Genomic DNA, 14,857 nt, shown 5'->3' on the forward strand with positions numbered 1-14,857 from the left:
AACCTAACAGCAGGTTTCCTAAAGCAAATACACACAGTGATGTCAGAAGAGTGTGCTGAGGTTATCATCCCATCACATTCAATTCATACCTTGTTCTTTTTGGCTAGGGCCCGGATCTGTTGTGGCTCTCTGCTGCTCGGACAGTTCAGAGACACCTGCACCAGATTGGACTGCAGGAAGTCCACCACCATCTGCTCATCATTCTCCCTGTGAGAGAGGAAACACTGTCATTTTAATACAACAGGGCTGGAGCGCTTCAACAGAATCCTCACTTAACACTCTGTTATACTGTCTTGCCCCAGCAGAAGGAGGTTGAGGGTGATACTTCTACTGATGGTTAGTGCTATGAACTACATACTGAAGGCTTATCACAAAATACATGTACTTCAATGACAAACATTGAAAAAGTCAAAACATTTTTAATTTATTTATTTTAATATGTATTAATTCCGAAGTATTGACTGTTTAAGAGTTATGGGTGAAGACTTATCCTGCACTTGCAGTGCTGAGGGCAAAATAATCTCAGTGGATTTTGAATGTAAAAAAAGCAAGCAAACCAGCACCTGTAATGATATAATATATAGCTGTGCTTTCGATGTACAACAAGGAACATTTTCCTTGGTGCAAATGTTGTTCCATGCTTAAGAGAGACTGGATAACCGTCCAACAGAATGGTACGCACTGCAGATTCCTTTTTCAGATGATAAATATCACCAATACAGGAACATTGGTGGTGTTCCTAACCTTTTAACAAACATGTTGCTGATGCAGCCAGTCAGGTTGGAGCCCAGGGTAGAATCCGGAGCACCACCCAAGTAAAAATTCTCCAGAACAGCTTCCCGGGGATGTCGCTTCCTTCTCCCCGCGCTGCTGCCCTCCAAAACATTATCCACGTACAGCCGGACCCTGGAGAGAAAAGACGTTTGGGGAAAGGATTTTATATAGCTGACCTAAGGAATGGAATTACTTCACATCTCCAGTTAATACAGAGTACTCACTACAAAATAAAAGTTGTTTTCTTATCTTCACAAAGTGCTGGACTTACCCGTTTCTGTTGAGGTATAACGCCACGTAGTGATTCATGTCGTCAGAATAAAGGTTTTTGGTTTTAATTGCACCACTGTTAGAGTTCACCACCAGCCTGCTATTTTCCAGTAGTACTTGGCAGTGTCCCACCTGTGAAGAAACCAAACCAAATGAAGAGAGCCCAGGGACTCACAGGCTGGTTTTTAAAGCGTGCATACACAGGAGCTGTTCTCTACGTCCCATTCCATCCTGTCTGCCGTAGCCGATCATGGAGGCTAGACTGTACGTACCGTGGTTTTGTGGTAGAACAGGAGTCCGTTGCTCTGACTTGTCCTGAAGCCGAAGCCCGAGTAGAAATTGTCCAGCAGACTGGGGACATTGTCCAGTGACAGGTCCAGGTATCCTTTTCCTGTGAACCTAGCTGTTCGAGCAACCTAAGAAAATCAAACACAATCCTGAGGAGTTCAAATAGATTCCCATCACTAATCTCATTTTATTTACTTAGTCAACAGAACATGCTGTATAATAAAACAAATACACAGTAAATACAGGAAATGTCCAGGATTTATAATATACAGCTATGGCCAAGAGTTTAGCATCACTATATATATTTATTATCCGTTATCTGTACTTACCAGGAAGTCTGGAGAGCACCCATGGCTGACCCCAGTGGTATTCATGCGTTTCAGGTCAATGTATTTGTCTATAGCCTTAATGCTCCTAACACAGCCTTTGATAGATCCTCCGTTAGGGAACAGAGGCTTCAATCTATGCAAAAAAAAAAAAAACGCCCATTATTAAATCATATCACATCCTTTACTCTGCATCCAATAACCCACATTTTTCTTCTTTTCTGGAGGTGAAGAGGTTCTAAAACGCAGTTCCACCGCCTCAGAATACAGCGAGTCATGCAGCTAACACAATGCAACATTGAAATTAAAGGTTTTACTTTCAGTTTAATTAAACCAACCTTAGCAGTCAGAAGCTAGGTTTGCAGCAAAGCCTAAAACTGATGCTTTGTGACAAGAGCTGGACTAGTTTCCTTTTTTATTACAGATTTGTTTCCAGAATGCTTACTTGCTGGGGAGTACCTCCTCCGGCACGCCTCCAATGTAATAGACACTGTTAAAGTTCAGCGGACTGCCGCTGTACTCCACGTTAAAGGCCATCTTTCGCTCCAACCTCACATACACTTTCATGTTACCATTGGGTTCACGAAGGATGATCTGGATCTAAGGAATGGATTGCAGTGATTCAGAACTCTGATAACAGCAATAATAATAATAATAATAATAATAATAATAATAATAATACATAAATTATTTATTTTTCACAAAAGAATACAACTAATAACCTGCTAAAGTTCAATGTTCCTCAATAACAATCCAAAACCAAGTAAAGCAAATGAGAAGAATAGGTAGGTATCAGTATAAACATTACCCCTTTTGATTTGGCATCACTGATTTTTAGGTCCGTATTGGGAGTAGGGGCTTCCTTAAGCTCACCGTTGAAGTCATAGTAAAGTTTCAAATCTCCATCCTTGACAGCAATGCAAATGAAATGACCCTGAAAAAAAAAAAAATTAGTGAAATCTCTAACGTATCAACCTCATTTCAGCAAAATCTTAAATACAGAATGAATATGCTATCTCCATGATTCCAATCCATCTCTTGTTTCAGCGATGAGTATAGAATATAATAAAATAACAGATCTGTTCACACATTAGTGGGGGGGGGGTCAGTAGACTCAGTAGTGCTATAAATAGGGGTGCATTGCTTTGCCTCTTCTAGAAGAGCAGTAAGAGTCTGCTCCTTCATTCCATTGTCTTCCACAACCTCTACTTTATCAGTGTATAGCCTAGAACAGCAGACTACAAGAGGTCTTCAGTTCAATGCAACTTGGTTTTTACATTTCAATGTGACCTGGTTTTCACATTTTACAAAAGACTGTTTCACCCAGCATAGACCTATAGATCTCTTCTGAGTATTCCTCTGCTGGTAGAGGCAATGGAATAGACTTTTGTTTTGGGGACGCCTGGCTCAGTTGGCGAATGGACCTACCTCTCCCTCAAGGAAGAACAGGATGCCGTTATAGGAGAGCACTTTGACCTCCTGCTCAAATCGGCTTGTCCCAGGTAAACTGGACTGGATTTCAACCGCAGCAAAACCAGAGCCATCAAAGTAGGAACCATCGTTGATCCAGGGCTCTGTGACCGACTTCTTTCTGAGGGACAAGGACAAAACACACACACACACACACACACACACACACACGTTAGGAGGGATGGCTAGAAGAATATTTTATAAAATACATAAATAATTCTTTCAGTCTTTTCAGTGTTCGTCTTCATGTGTGTGGACCATTTATTGACTACCAAGAAAATCATGACCAAAAGAAAGACCAAATAAATGGAGCACCATGCTATGAATGGAGAAACGCCTCAACCACCAGTCAAAAACAAGAAAATTAGATTGGATCATCAAACTACTAAATACATATACTGATCTTGGGAATCGGTATATGTATTCGGTATACTGGGAAATGTAATAATAATAACAACAACAACAACAACAACAACAATAATAAAATTTTTGGTAACCACTCATCTCACCACACATCTAGGACAATGACTGTGCACACATACTCTTCATGCTTTCTATCGGTTTATTTTACATTAAACTCACCTTCCACAGGGCCGGTCTTTGACCGTGTCGACCATGAAGTTCTTTTCGAAGTTGTAAAGGCTGATGACCTCTTCGTTCAGGGAATCCATCTCGATGCAGCCTTGGAATTTGCTGAGTCGGAGCTCAGGAGGGGGCTAAAAAAGAAGCAAGCTTTGATTAGAGGAGCCGCTAACATTTCAGCAGAGAAACACAGGGGACTGCAGCAGATATATCGATATATACATATTTCAGAGATTAACCTGCCCTGCAGGAGGTATGCATTGACATGCTCCCTGTACTGCTAAAAGGTTGCAATGTGTCTTGTAGTTTGGCGTTTCTGTCAGCCCATCTGACAAGGTAATTTTTAGGTCCAGCGAGAAGGTGGTTGTGCTGGAGATGGCAAGGCTTCTGGTTCACTACCCCAATTTTTGTGTAAGTGCATTACTTCTAGATTGACTTTTTCGAGATTGTTGCAAAGCGTCTCTTACCAAGAAGTCTGGAGGGTAGCCGCCCACGTAGAAGACGGTGTCGCTCGGAGTGAGTTTAAGTAGACCTTCGTCTCCACCAGCCACTGTATTTCCCTTAGTCACAAGAGAAGTGGTTTTGTCTACAGTGACAGACATCTGTCCATACTGCAAGATCCTGGAAAAGGAAAGCAAAATAGCAAATCAGCAGTGCTTTACCAGCAAGACTAGGCAGGGGTAAGACTGGATCAATTTAGTGTGTCTGGGGGCTCAATGCTCAGCACAGGACTAAGCACATTCCAAAACCCCCGTTAAAAACGCCAGTGAAGGGGGTTAATCATTCTGAACATGTTTCCCAGCATCCCTCTCTGGTGAGCCAACAATGACTTTATTTTAGGTCTGCAAGGGGACCAGAAAACATTGTATTGAATCTATAAATGTATCCTTTATTATTCCCATCAGAAGTAAATGAATTTTGCAGCATGCACGTTTATGGTCATTTTAGGAGCAATGTATAAAAGACAGGCCCACCTTTCTAATTTGATCATGTTGAAAGCATCTGTGCTGATTGTTTGCTCGTTTAACAGCTCGGCCGTCTTGCCTCCCACGTTGAAAAACCATTTCAGTTTCTTACCCTCAATCGACATGCCAAGGAATCCCTTAGTTGCCTAACAGAGACAAGACACGGCTACAGTGAGACACGCCAGCACATTCGGCATTTAGACGAAGGGTGGATATCCTGGGAGTCATTTCCTTCATCTCGCAAAGAAACTTACATCTTTGTTTCCGAAGTAGAAAACAAACTGCTTCTCTGACTCAGTCTGACGTTTCTTCTTTCCTTCGAGCAGGGAGATGTAGAACTTGAGGCTGGTGTATGGGGCCACATCCAGCAGGTTGTTGGGGTTTCTCATCTGCACGCCTGAGGTACCATCAAACTTCATTGGCACACTCACCTGTGTACAAACAGATAGGAATATGGACAGGGATACAGGATGTGTGTAGCTGAAGTCAGCTATTATATTCAGCTACACTTGGATGAAAAGCTCAGTTCTGCATGTGGAAAGCCATAATATAAAATAAAGAAATCAAACTTTATTCCTTTTGTTTACGGCAACTGTTTAAATGACCGAGTCACACACACTAGATTAGTTTACTGGTCTACATGTTTTGAGTGGAGTTTTCTTTCTTGTCCTACGAGATGAAAGCACAAATTTCAATCTGGATAAAGCTACATGTTGCTGAACATGACTCCTTCGCAGTTTCTGATGCCCATACCTTACTGGCAGCATTCCGAGCCTGCGAGATAAGATCCCGGATGCGCTCTATGTTTTCGGAAATGTTCGGCATCTGAGTCGATCGGCTTTGCAGCTTGTCCAGTTTCTTGATCAGCAGCGGTATCGTGTCTCCAAGTGATCCAACTGTTACGTTGGTCGTTGCGAGAAAGAAAAATGCAAAAACTTGCCAATACAAACCACAGAAGAACTGCCATGATCAGCATTTAAAGAATTTCAACTGAATTAGGAGGAACCGAAGCAAACAGGAAAGTTAGGGTCTGTGAAGGAAGGTTTATTGGAGGTTTATTGGTTTTTTTAGGATCTAATGAGGAGACTAGAAAGACAGCATGCACCTTGGCAGTACTGTGCTGTACCTGAACTGTTGGCATCCTTAAAAGCATTTTTGAAGTCCTCATTGGTGCCACTGGAGTTGCCATACTGGTTCTTCCACTGATCCAGTTTCTCTTTGATGGGGTTCAGGGTGCGTTCCACATTCTCTGCTTTCGTCTTGGCATCTTCTGCAGCCGCCTTGGCGTTTTTTATATTTTCCTCGGTATTACCTTGAGTGCCAACAACTAGATATCAGTGCCATTCATCAGGCATTCCCAGCTAAGCAAGATGTGACCTGTGGTAATCTATGCTTCGTAAATCTAATGGTGCCAGTTACAAGAGCCAGTTATGCAAACTGTACAATCCATATTGAATACACGTCATCAATTTGTTTATCTTAACCATTATCACATTTTTTATTTCAACCCAGCTGCATGGTTTCAGAATTATTAACCTTTTCCAAATACATGTGCATAGTGACGAGCGGTTGATCTCCTACCTTTGTCGATGTTGAGCATGCTCTGTGCGTCTTTCAGGTCCTTTAGAAGCTGCTCCTTTTTGTCTTTGGCATCTTGCAGTCTTTTCTTTGCTTCTTTGAGTTGTGGCTTCAGATCTAAAAGGGAGGCACAGGGGAGGTCTTGTGTTATTACAAATCAGGGAGGGACTAAAACTGAAATTAGCTGTGTCTCAGACATTTTTCCCCCACCGTTCAAATTGGTTTGCACATTCCTGGCATCCTCAAACAGCGCGTTGCTTTTCTTTTTCAGCCTGTCCGCTTCTTCACCAAGATCTTCGTTCTTCACATTCTGCAATTCAAAACCATGCTTTATATCATGTTTTAACAAATCCTGTACGTGGAAAGTCTTCAAGAAATATGGCAGTGTGGCAGAGCAAAGCTCTGCCCTTTTTAAATTGGCAGGGATGGGGTTAATTTCCCCTACCTGCCTGGGTTTATTATGTTCAGGTGTCTGGGGTTGATTAGGTTAATTAACGATCAATCAGTGCCCAGCCACCTGACATAAAAGGAGGCCTCTGCTTCTCATTTGGAGGAGGGAGCTGAGGAAGCAGGTTGGTGTTTGTTGGTTTTGGTTTGGTAAATTTGAATCCAGTGAAGGCATTGCCCAGCCTGGAAACCTTGTTTTTGTAAGTTTGTTTTTGTATTGGTTTTTTTTTTGTGTTTAAATCCCTTTATTTTGCCATTGTGCACTTTTATTTTGTGTTATTTATAATAAAATTAGTATTTTTTTGAACTGCAGACTGTCTCTGGGCCTCTATCCACTCGCCAGCCTGCCACAGGCAGCCACTAAATACTAAAGACCTCTTGACACTGTTGTCAGGAGTGCATACATTAAATTATACAGATCCCTACCAAAACACACCACCACTTTACATACATAGAAATATACACACACACTACATATTCCAATTCTGGGAGAGACGTCATGCAAGTCTGATAATAGGAGAGGACAAACCTCCAGTGCGTTGGTAGCTGCCTCATCAGCCTTTTTCGCTGCATTCTCTGCATTCCTGACTGCTTCTATGATACTGGAGTAAGCGTTGGAGGCGTTGATGGCCCGCTGGATAAACCCGTCTTGGTTGGTGTCCTGAATCACACTGTTAGAGAACATGGAGAGCGGGCTGATCAGTGGCAGGGCAGCGAAGGTCAGGAAACCGATTCCCAGTATAAAACAGAATGCCTGGGGTTGATCTGCATAGTCTAACGCATATTATATAGTTTTTGTCCCACATCTCCTTTGCGGCCGTCTGCTATCACACAGAGCAATACAGTTATGAGCTGCTTCTCATTTCCAGTCTGATGTCACACAGAGCATTAGTTATGAGCTGCTTCTCATTTCCGGTCGTTTTTTTCCCCAATTTGTGAACTGTAGTATCTCTGGGCATGTCGAAAAATACAGGGGTCTGATCAGCATTTCCAATATGAGCAAGCTGGTCTTGGGTTAGTTAGAAATGCTGAAATTGTAAAAGCTTGTCTTTGAATTCATCAGGAAGCTAACGATGATCTTTTCTTGGCAGTAATACATGTCGTGTATTCGGGCAGCGGTGTCTTTTGTTGCCAATATTAATACATGCATCGCTACACTGTACTCTAATTTAGGACGCAGGATATTTTTTGAGAAGCAAACTATGGTTCAAAAAGTGTGTCTTAAAATAGGAAGGAATACAATTATAAATCACAAGCCGTAGTGCAGCCTCCCTCATATCTGGTCTCCCCGGGGCAGGCTGGGAGCTGTACCTGGAGAGGTTTTTGGACAGCTGGTGGAGCAGCTCTGCATGTCTCTCTGCCTCCTCCACGATGGGGATCTTGGTGCTTGCCGAAGCAAACTTCTGCACCTTCTCCATTAGGCGCATCCTTGCTCCATCCAGATTAGCAGCCAGCTTCTCATAGTCCTGAAAACAACAGCAGCAATTAGTTACAGGTGCAGTTTTGAATTTATTTCATTCCAAGCCCAAGGTGGAAGCATCAGATCTAAAGGCATCTCCTGAAAAACGGCAATATTGCTTTTCATTTGGTTTGCAAGGATGTCTTGTAGATGTTTCACACATCTCTACACATGATACATTTTAACCTTTTACAGATATGGATAAATTACTGTATCTACGAAATCTTTTAATTGAAAAAATCGAATATCTCAATGAACTTTAAATTTGGTGAAAAGTACCTCTTTCGAATCCTCAAGCATTTGTAGCAGGTCTGTAACCTGAAAGAGTGTGTCCTCTGCCATCGCCAGCAAGTCCTTCACCTCCGCCAGCGCTCGCTGCAGATCACTGTTCTTTTTCTATAAAAGAACAGGAGAATGAAAAGCTCTGCAATACAACGCTCTTCATATAACGTTTTTTTCCACAAGCAATACAACTGGTGCAGAAGCTGCATGTAAAGGAGCAGTGTGGCTGCTGGAGAGACCCTGCGAGACTCCGTACCCGGCTCTCGTCCAGCAGGTTCTCGTTACGGTTGTTCAGGTCCTCCACCTGGGCGGTCTGATTCACGGCTTGGTTCAGCGCGTCCCTCAGGTCCATCAGCTCTGTGTTGTACTTGGTCAGTTGGTCCCTAATGTCATCCGCCAGCCCGTTGTTTTCCTTTGAGCGTTTCGCCATGTCGTTGTCCACTCGGCCCAGCACTGAGCAAGAGAACACAGCAGGAAGAGTTAACATTGCTGACCACTCCCTATGAGTCACACCACAGCTCACCCACAGTTAATGCAACTACTCATCTGATCGGTTTCCCAAATCTTATTCAAAAGCCTTTTAGATGGCATTACAAATACAAATTACCTCTATTATAATTCTTGTTAATTCCTGACTCTCATCCATTGAGAAGTGTAATTGAATGTCGCTGGGTCGAGCGATACTCACAGTCTTTCGCCTTTTTCAGCTCGTCTTCAGCTAGTTTCTTCTGGTTGCAGAAAGCTCTGTCCCTCATCTGCCTGAGCAACTCCTCCACCTCAGAGAGCTTCTTCCGAAGATCCTCTGTTGAATGGCTTTCATTCGCAGAGCTTTTATTCACTAGGCCAAAGTCATCTGTGCACAACAGCATAAAAACAGCTCTCTGTACAACGTATTACTTCTGGAATCGTTTCAAAGTAGGGTTGAAAAACCTCATGATGTCAAGGAAATGTAGCAAATGGCGTTATTGTGTGGCGTTTTATTTCAGAATATGATTTAATTTAACAGACAATATCTTGTCAAGTGTAACGTTTGAGGCAGACCTGGGGTCAAAAACTTGTGTACAATTCTTAATTACAATGTAATTGTAATTGAACCTTACAACACCTGCATAATTGTACTATATAATTGACCAATTACAGTTCAGTTACGCATTATTTGTCCTTTGATTTGTCCTTGTATTCAACCATTTTTGGTGACCCCCATTTGTTTGAAAAAAAAAAAAAAAAGTTATAGTACTTTTCTGTATTTGTATCCGAGTATTGTGATTATTTAGAACAAACAGGCTTAACATGTTGATGTGTGTAGTTGCTGATGTTACTTTTTAGTATAACTGTAATTAACTAATTACTGCAACCCAATTGTAACTAATGGTATCTGACCCCAGATCTGTCTTGAGGTATCCTTAAAAACTTCACAGGACCTACATTATGCTGATGTAAAAGCAGGGCACACACCAAGGGCTGGCAAGACATGAATATCTGTTCATCTTGAACAACCGCTTCTTGGCAGTCATAATGCATTTGGTGGTGTATCGAGATAAACACACTTTAGGGTTTCTACCATGTAAGGAAGTATCAAAAAGATGCAGTTTCGGATGTTTGAGTTGAGCGGCCGGTTTGTTTTGAACCTACATACCTTGCAAAGCCCTCATAATGTCCTCGATGTGTTTGAGCAAGTCCTCTGCACGCTGGCGAGTCGCAGCAATGTTGTCTTCCAGCTTGTGCACTTTCCTGTTAGCTAGCGCAGCCTGCAACAAAGGAAACCGATTCTGAGGAGGGCTCATACAAACGTGTGCTCGAGAGACACTTCACTAAAAAGGTCCTTGCTGTTCTAGAGGATGCTCTGTAACACATTCCAGATCCAGGGTATCGCAGAACCTACCCTTTCCTCCAGCATGTCAAGGTCCTGCAAGAGATTCATGTCTTCGTTCTCCAGTTCATCCACTTTCTGCTTGTCGTCATCCAGCACATCCTTATAGTCATAGAGCTTGTTCTGAACAAAAAAATAAAAACATGAGGAAGAGTTCCTTAATGTTACCGTTCTTGTTACATCCCTGTTTCCACTGTGTCTGGTGTGTACTCACGGTTACGCTGTCGATGGAATCGTTGAGGGCCCGCAGACGGCCCCAGGCGATAGAGCTGGCATTCAGGGTGGTCAGCTGGTCTCGGATCCCTGGGAACAGGCCCTCCATGCTGTCCAGGTCATCTAGCAGCACCACCACACAGCTGTCGCAAGCTGTCAATCAAACGCACACTCAGCTCAGCCCACAGGGTTCAAACACATTAAGTATAGATTGTGGTGTATCTAAATCTTCAACTCTCTCTGCTCTATTTCCCCTTAGTCTCCCATAGTAAAAACAAGAGTGTGGTAAAGAATAATAAAAGCATGGTTAAGCACAGGAAAGCACTGTAAAGCCTAGAGAGGTATGGTAAAGCATATAAAAATGGTAAATGCATAGCATGACAATGGGAAAAGTATGGGGAAAAAACCTGCAAAATACCATGGTAAACATTTAGAAGGGTCTTAATGTTATTGTATTTATTATTTTAATTTTGCAAATTATTCAAAAAATTCTCTACTCACTCTGGCAACTGAGAGAGCCCTGTCCGTTCACCACTGGGATCGCAAGCTTCTGAAGACAGGAGTCACACTGCTTCCCAGTGAGCCCTTCACTGCAGGTACACTCGCCACTGCGAGGGTTACAGGAGCCCCCCTTACAGTCACATCCTGGGAACAAGAGGCAGCAAGAAAATCACACCCGGCAGTCTCTCACACTTTAAAAAAAGGAATGGGCAATTCTAGCCATTCCTGACCAGGTCTCTATTCCAGCTGTTTTGTTCATTGTTTAATTGAACAAATTAAACCTCCACCAGGTTGTAAAGCAGTAAAACTAATAAATAATAATACTTGTTAAGCCTAGGACCGGTATTGCCCATGTACTTTACTTTAACCCTTAACCCTTTGCTGCCCAGTGTCCAATATATTTCACATTGAGTAAATAGGCATTAAATAGGCATGGAGACACCAGGGCAGTACAGGGTTAATATCTTCCGGATGCAAAAAAGGCAATGAATGCACAACTAAATAAAAAAAGTAAGTCGTCAAATTCCACCCTCTAAATCCTTCTACCCCCCCCCCCAAAGCTTTCCAAAGCAGTAACACAGCTTGACGACACTTACTTGTGCAGCCATTCGAGGTATAGCCCCAGAAGCCAGGCGCGCACTGCAGACACTGAGGGCCGCTCACTCCGGGCTGGCAAGAGCACTGCCCGTTCTGTGGGTTGCAGGCCTGGGTGAGAGCAGCGGCGCTGTCACAGTCACATCGCTGGCACGCCGCGCACGAGTCATAGCCATAGAACCCATCCTGAGAGGGATAAAGCGCATAGGTACATTAAACACACATTTTACTATTTTATTTTGCACAGTATCCTCTACAAAGAGAAAGCCATTACCTTACAGCGATCACAGCGGGCTCCAGTGACACCAGGCTTGCACTGGCACTGACCAGTTTGAGGGTCACATGATGCAGTCCCACATGGAGAGCAGTTACACTCTGAAAAAAAAACAAAAAAACAATAGTTTTAAGTCTCACTAAACACTAACACTGAGCCTAACGTTTCATTCTCAGACATAATCTAAAGAATGCTCATTAAGTGAATTCTTGAGCAGAGAATATGAATGTAGCTGGACTTACTTGTACAGTTCTTGGCTAGAATTGCATCTCCGAAGTACCCAGGAGCGCAGATTTCACAGTGAGGCCCCGCAGTGTTATGCATGCACCCGATGCAGACTCCCGTCAGAGAATCACAGTCGCTGAATAGCATGTTCGCGTCTGTGTTGCCATTACATTGACACGGCTGACAAGAGCTGCCGATCACCATTGGGTTTCCGTAGAAACCAGGGGCACACCTGCAGAACATCAAAAGCAACATAGTTACTTGTTAGACTTGCTCCATGGAATAAGTCATATGGTACCTTGATATTATATTCATATTTGTTTCAATACAAGCAGAGTGTTCTGCTAGAGAAATTATCACAGACAGCTCTTACCTTTCACATTTAGGACCAGCATAGCCAGGCATACATAAGCACTGCATGCTAGAGGATCTCTCAACACATCCAATTGCAAAGCTGGGGAGGGAAATTAATGAACAAAACAAGTTCAAAACAACAGAAATAGTCCTGGTAATCGTATGCTTAAAACAAGTTCGCTAAGCCTGGCAGCTGTTCAGATGAGCCAAGCTAAAAGTTACTGCTTAGCGCTAACAGGAAACTTCTCTTTGACTTACAGTCTGATACAATCAACCTTTGTAGAGCAAAGCCAATGATGGATTTTATTTTACAGCACTGGAGAATTTGCCCTGGATTGCATCAACCAACGTTAAACATCAACCCCTTAACCCTATTTTAACAATGTCCTTGGCCTGTCGATGGGAAGCTGTGAGGAACATACTTGTTGGAGGAGACCTGGAGGGGGCAGGGGCAGCCCGTGCATGACTGGGTCTGCCCAACGGTGGAGTTGCCAAGGAAACCATTCCGACACTTCTCACAGTGATTCCCCTCTGTGTTGTGTTGGCAGTTCTGGCGGGAGGAAAAAAAAAAAAAAAGCTGAATTCAAAACAGTTTTTTTTTTTTTGTACTGCATAGCATGCAAGTAGACTCAATCAAGAACTGTAATGATTTCATCAGCGTTAATGTACATGGTCTGAATTTGTACTTACGACACATATCCCCGAGCCAGGCAGGCACTCGTCCGAGTGCCCGTTGCAGTTGCAGGGAACACACTTGCCTAAGAAGAGCCCTTTGGTGTCCCTGTAGAAGCCTGGGGCACATTCCTGCAAAGTCGAGAGAAGAGATTAACAAATCACTAGCAGTACGATTCAATGACAAATAAATGGCACAAATAGCTTTCCAGGACCATGACTGCCACTCTTGCTTTAGGCTGGCAATACACCTCGTCCCCTCTCACCCCCACACTAATTACTCATTTTCAAGAGTACATTTTGTAATTGTCAGAACTGTTGTTGCTTTAGGAATACAGAGTACACATTTTGACTAGGTTCTTGAGTTTCAGTCTTAAGCAGTGGTGATTGAGTTTCTTGGGTACCTGGCAGGAGTCCCCACGGTAGTTGGCAGGGCACATGCAGATCTCCACATTGTTGGCAGCACTGCCTGCTGTGACCTGGGACGCCCCCTCCAGAACAACTCGCTCCAGTGACACGGATACAGAGGACTGCGAGTGCAGGGCGCGGATCTGCAGCACCTCCAGACCCACCAGCACCATCATGAGCTCCTCCCGGGACACGCTGTTCCGCGTCTGAGCGTGACGGAAATTACCCTGTGAACACAGACCAGGAATCAGAAACTGAGCAGTACACTATTACTCACCCAATATCAGAGCTGTTACAACGAGAAACAGACAATGCAGGAAAATAGCCCAATATCCATTGCAGACAAACCTCCTGATCGCCATTATAAGAAAGTATATTTTGCTTTTTAGGCTAAATGTCACACGACACCTAAACGGCGCAGACCCTTATGAAATCAGGGGTAGTTCTACCTCAATCAGATGGACGCTCCCTTCATGCAGTTGTCCAGGGTCCGGGTAGCTCTTATCCTGGTACACCAAGGTCATCTTATTCCCCTACAGAAGAAGAAAAAAGTAATGTGTTATTTAATATAAACTGTGCCAGTGTGACAAGACCTATAGTCATATTTAAAAGTGAATAACGTCTGGTCTAGGCAACTCTTCTATGCTATACTTTAAGGCAATACCTTCAAAATCACATCGGGACGAGCGGATTCCAGTGGAGGAGCTGCAACATCGCCCCTGATAGGTAGAGACTGGGAGTGCAGCCGGTAGCGCAAGAACCCCCCGTATGAGGAAACCTGATGGGAACCAAGTTCAGAGTCAATGTTTAGCTTTTCCAACAGTTTAAATATCTCATGTATGTATGTGACAGTAAAATTAGGAGAATGCAACCCCCTTAAGAATAAAAATACATCTGTCTTGTCCTGGAATAAACAACAATAGCAACACTTTCATCTTGGCTTTCTTGCTGCCATGCTCTGACAATGAGACAAGTTCACAAGTTTAACTTCTTTAATTGTTTTGCAGTATATGTGTCCCAATTTCTGAAACTGCAGGTCCCTTTTAAACTATTTCAACATAGATAACCTGCACAAAACTGAAGTAGCGGTAAAGGCAGAAGGGTTTGCGGTTGATTACCATTGCTTGGCTCTGGAGATGAAGGGTTAAGGGTTCTATAGCTGCTTTTGATTTAAACTTCAAAAATCAGTCAAAACGGCTTTCAAAAGCCCCCCCTCACCCTTTAATCTCAGACAAAATCCAACAAAACCCACAACAACCCTGCTGATCTGATAACTAATCCAACCGTCTGATCTTCCACCTCCAT

General features: G+C 43.1%; 1 protein-coding gene across 2 annotated transcripts in view; it reads right to left on the reverse strand.

The window, feature by feature from the left end:
• Positions 1-14,857, reverse strand: part of LOC121297834 (laminin subunit alpha-5-like) — a 60,964-nt gene that overhangs the window by 3,667 nt on the left and 42,440 nt on the right. For both annotated transcript variants that reach the window (XM_041224355.1, XM_041224354.1), the window contains exons 39-72: positions 14,217-14,330; positions 14,002-14,085; positions 13,549-13,779; positions 13,163-13,276; positions 12,895-13,022; positions 12,492-12,572; positions 12,136-12,350; positions 11,894-11,994; positions 11,622-11,805; positions 11,026-11,169; positions 10,526-10,677; positions 10,324-10,434; positions 10,078-10,189; positions 9,130-9,294; positions 8,698-8,894; positions 8,439-8,555; positions 8,012-8,166; positions 7,230-7,371; positions 6,464-6,563; positions 6,257-6,370; positions 5,802-5,987; positions 5,429-5,571; positions 4,930-5,106; positions 4,685-4,821; positions 4,178-4,331; positions 3,711-3,844; positions 3,087-3,249; positions 2,467-2,592; positions 2,104-2,258; positions 1,662-1,794; positions 1,317-1,460; positions 1,046-1,176; positions 745-906; positions 90-207 (exon numbers count right to left, since the gene is read on the reverse strand). In XM_041224355.1, coding sequence (XP_041080289.1) covers positions 90-207; positions 745-906; positions 1,046-1,176; positions 1,317-1,460; positions 1,662-1,794; positions 2,104-2,258; positions 2,467-2,592; positions 3,087-3,249; positions 3,711-3,844; positions 4,178-4,331; positions 4,685-4,821; positions 4,930-5,106; positions 5,429-5,571; positions 5,802-5,987; positions 6,257-6,370; positions 6,464-6,563; positions 7,230-7,371; positions 8,012-8,166; positions 8,439-8,555; positions 8,698-8,894; positions 9,130-9,294; positions 10,078-10,189; positions 10,324-10,434; positions 10,526-10,677; positions 11,026-11,169; positions 11,622-11,805; positions 11,894-11,994; positions 12,136-12,350; positions 12,492-12,572; positions 12,895-13,022; positions 13,163-13,276; positions 13,549-13,779; positions 14,002-14,085; positions 14,217-14,330 — 4,824 coding nt within the window. The remainder of the gene's footprint in view (positions 1-89; positions 208-744; positions 907-1,045; positions 1,177-1,316; positions 1,461-1,661; positions 1,795-2,103; positions 2,259-2,466; positions 2,593-3,086; positions 3,250-3,710; positions 3,845-4,177; positions 4,332-4,684; positions 4,822-4,929; positions 5,107-5,428; positions 5,572-5,801; positions 5,988-6,256; positions 6,371-6,463; positions 6,564-7,229; positions 7,372-8,011; positions 8,167-8,438; positions 8,556-8,697; positions 8,895-9,129; positions 9,295-10,077; positions 10,190-10,323; positions 10,435-10,525; positions 10,678-11,025; positions 11,170-11,621; positions 11,806-11,893; positions 11,995-12,135; positions 12,351-12,491; positions 12,573-12,894; positions 13,023-13,162; positions 13,277-13,548; positions 13,780-14,001; positions 14,086-14,216; positions 14,331-14,857) is intronic.

The sequence above is a fragment of the Polyodon spathula genome, chromosome 23 (genome assembly GCF_017654505.1).
Source record: "Polyodon spathula isolate WHYD16114869_AA chromosome 23, ASM1765450v1, whole genome shotgun sequence".
In the NCBI taxonomy this organism is placed as follows: domain Eukaryota; kingdom Metazoa; phylum Chordata; class Actinopteri; order Acipenseriformes; family Polyodontidae; genus Polyodon; species Polyodon spathula.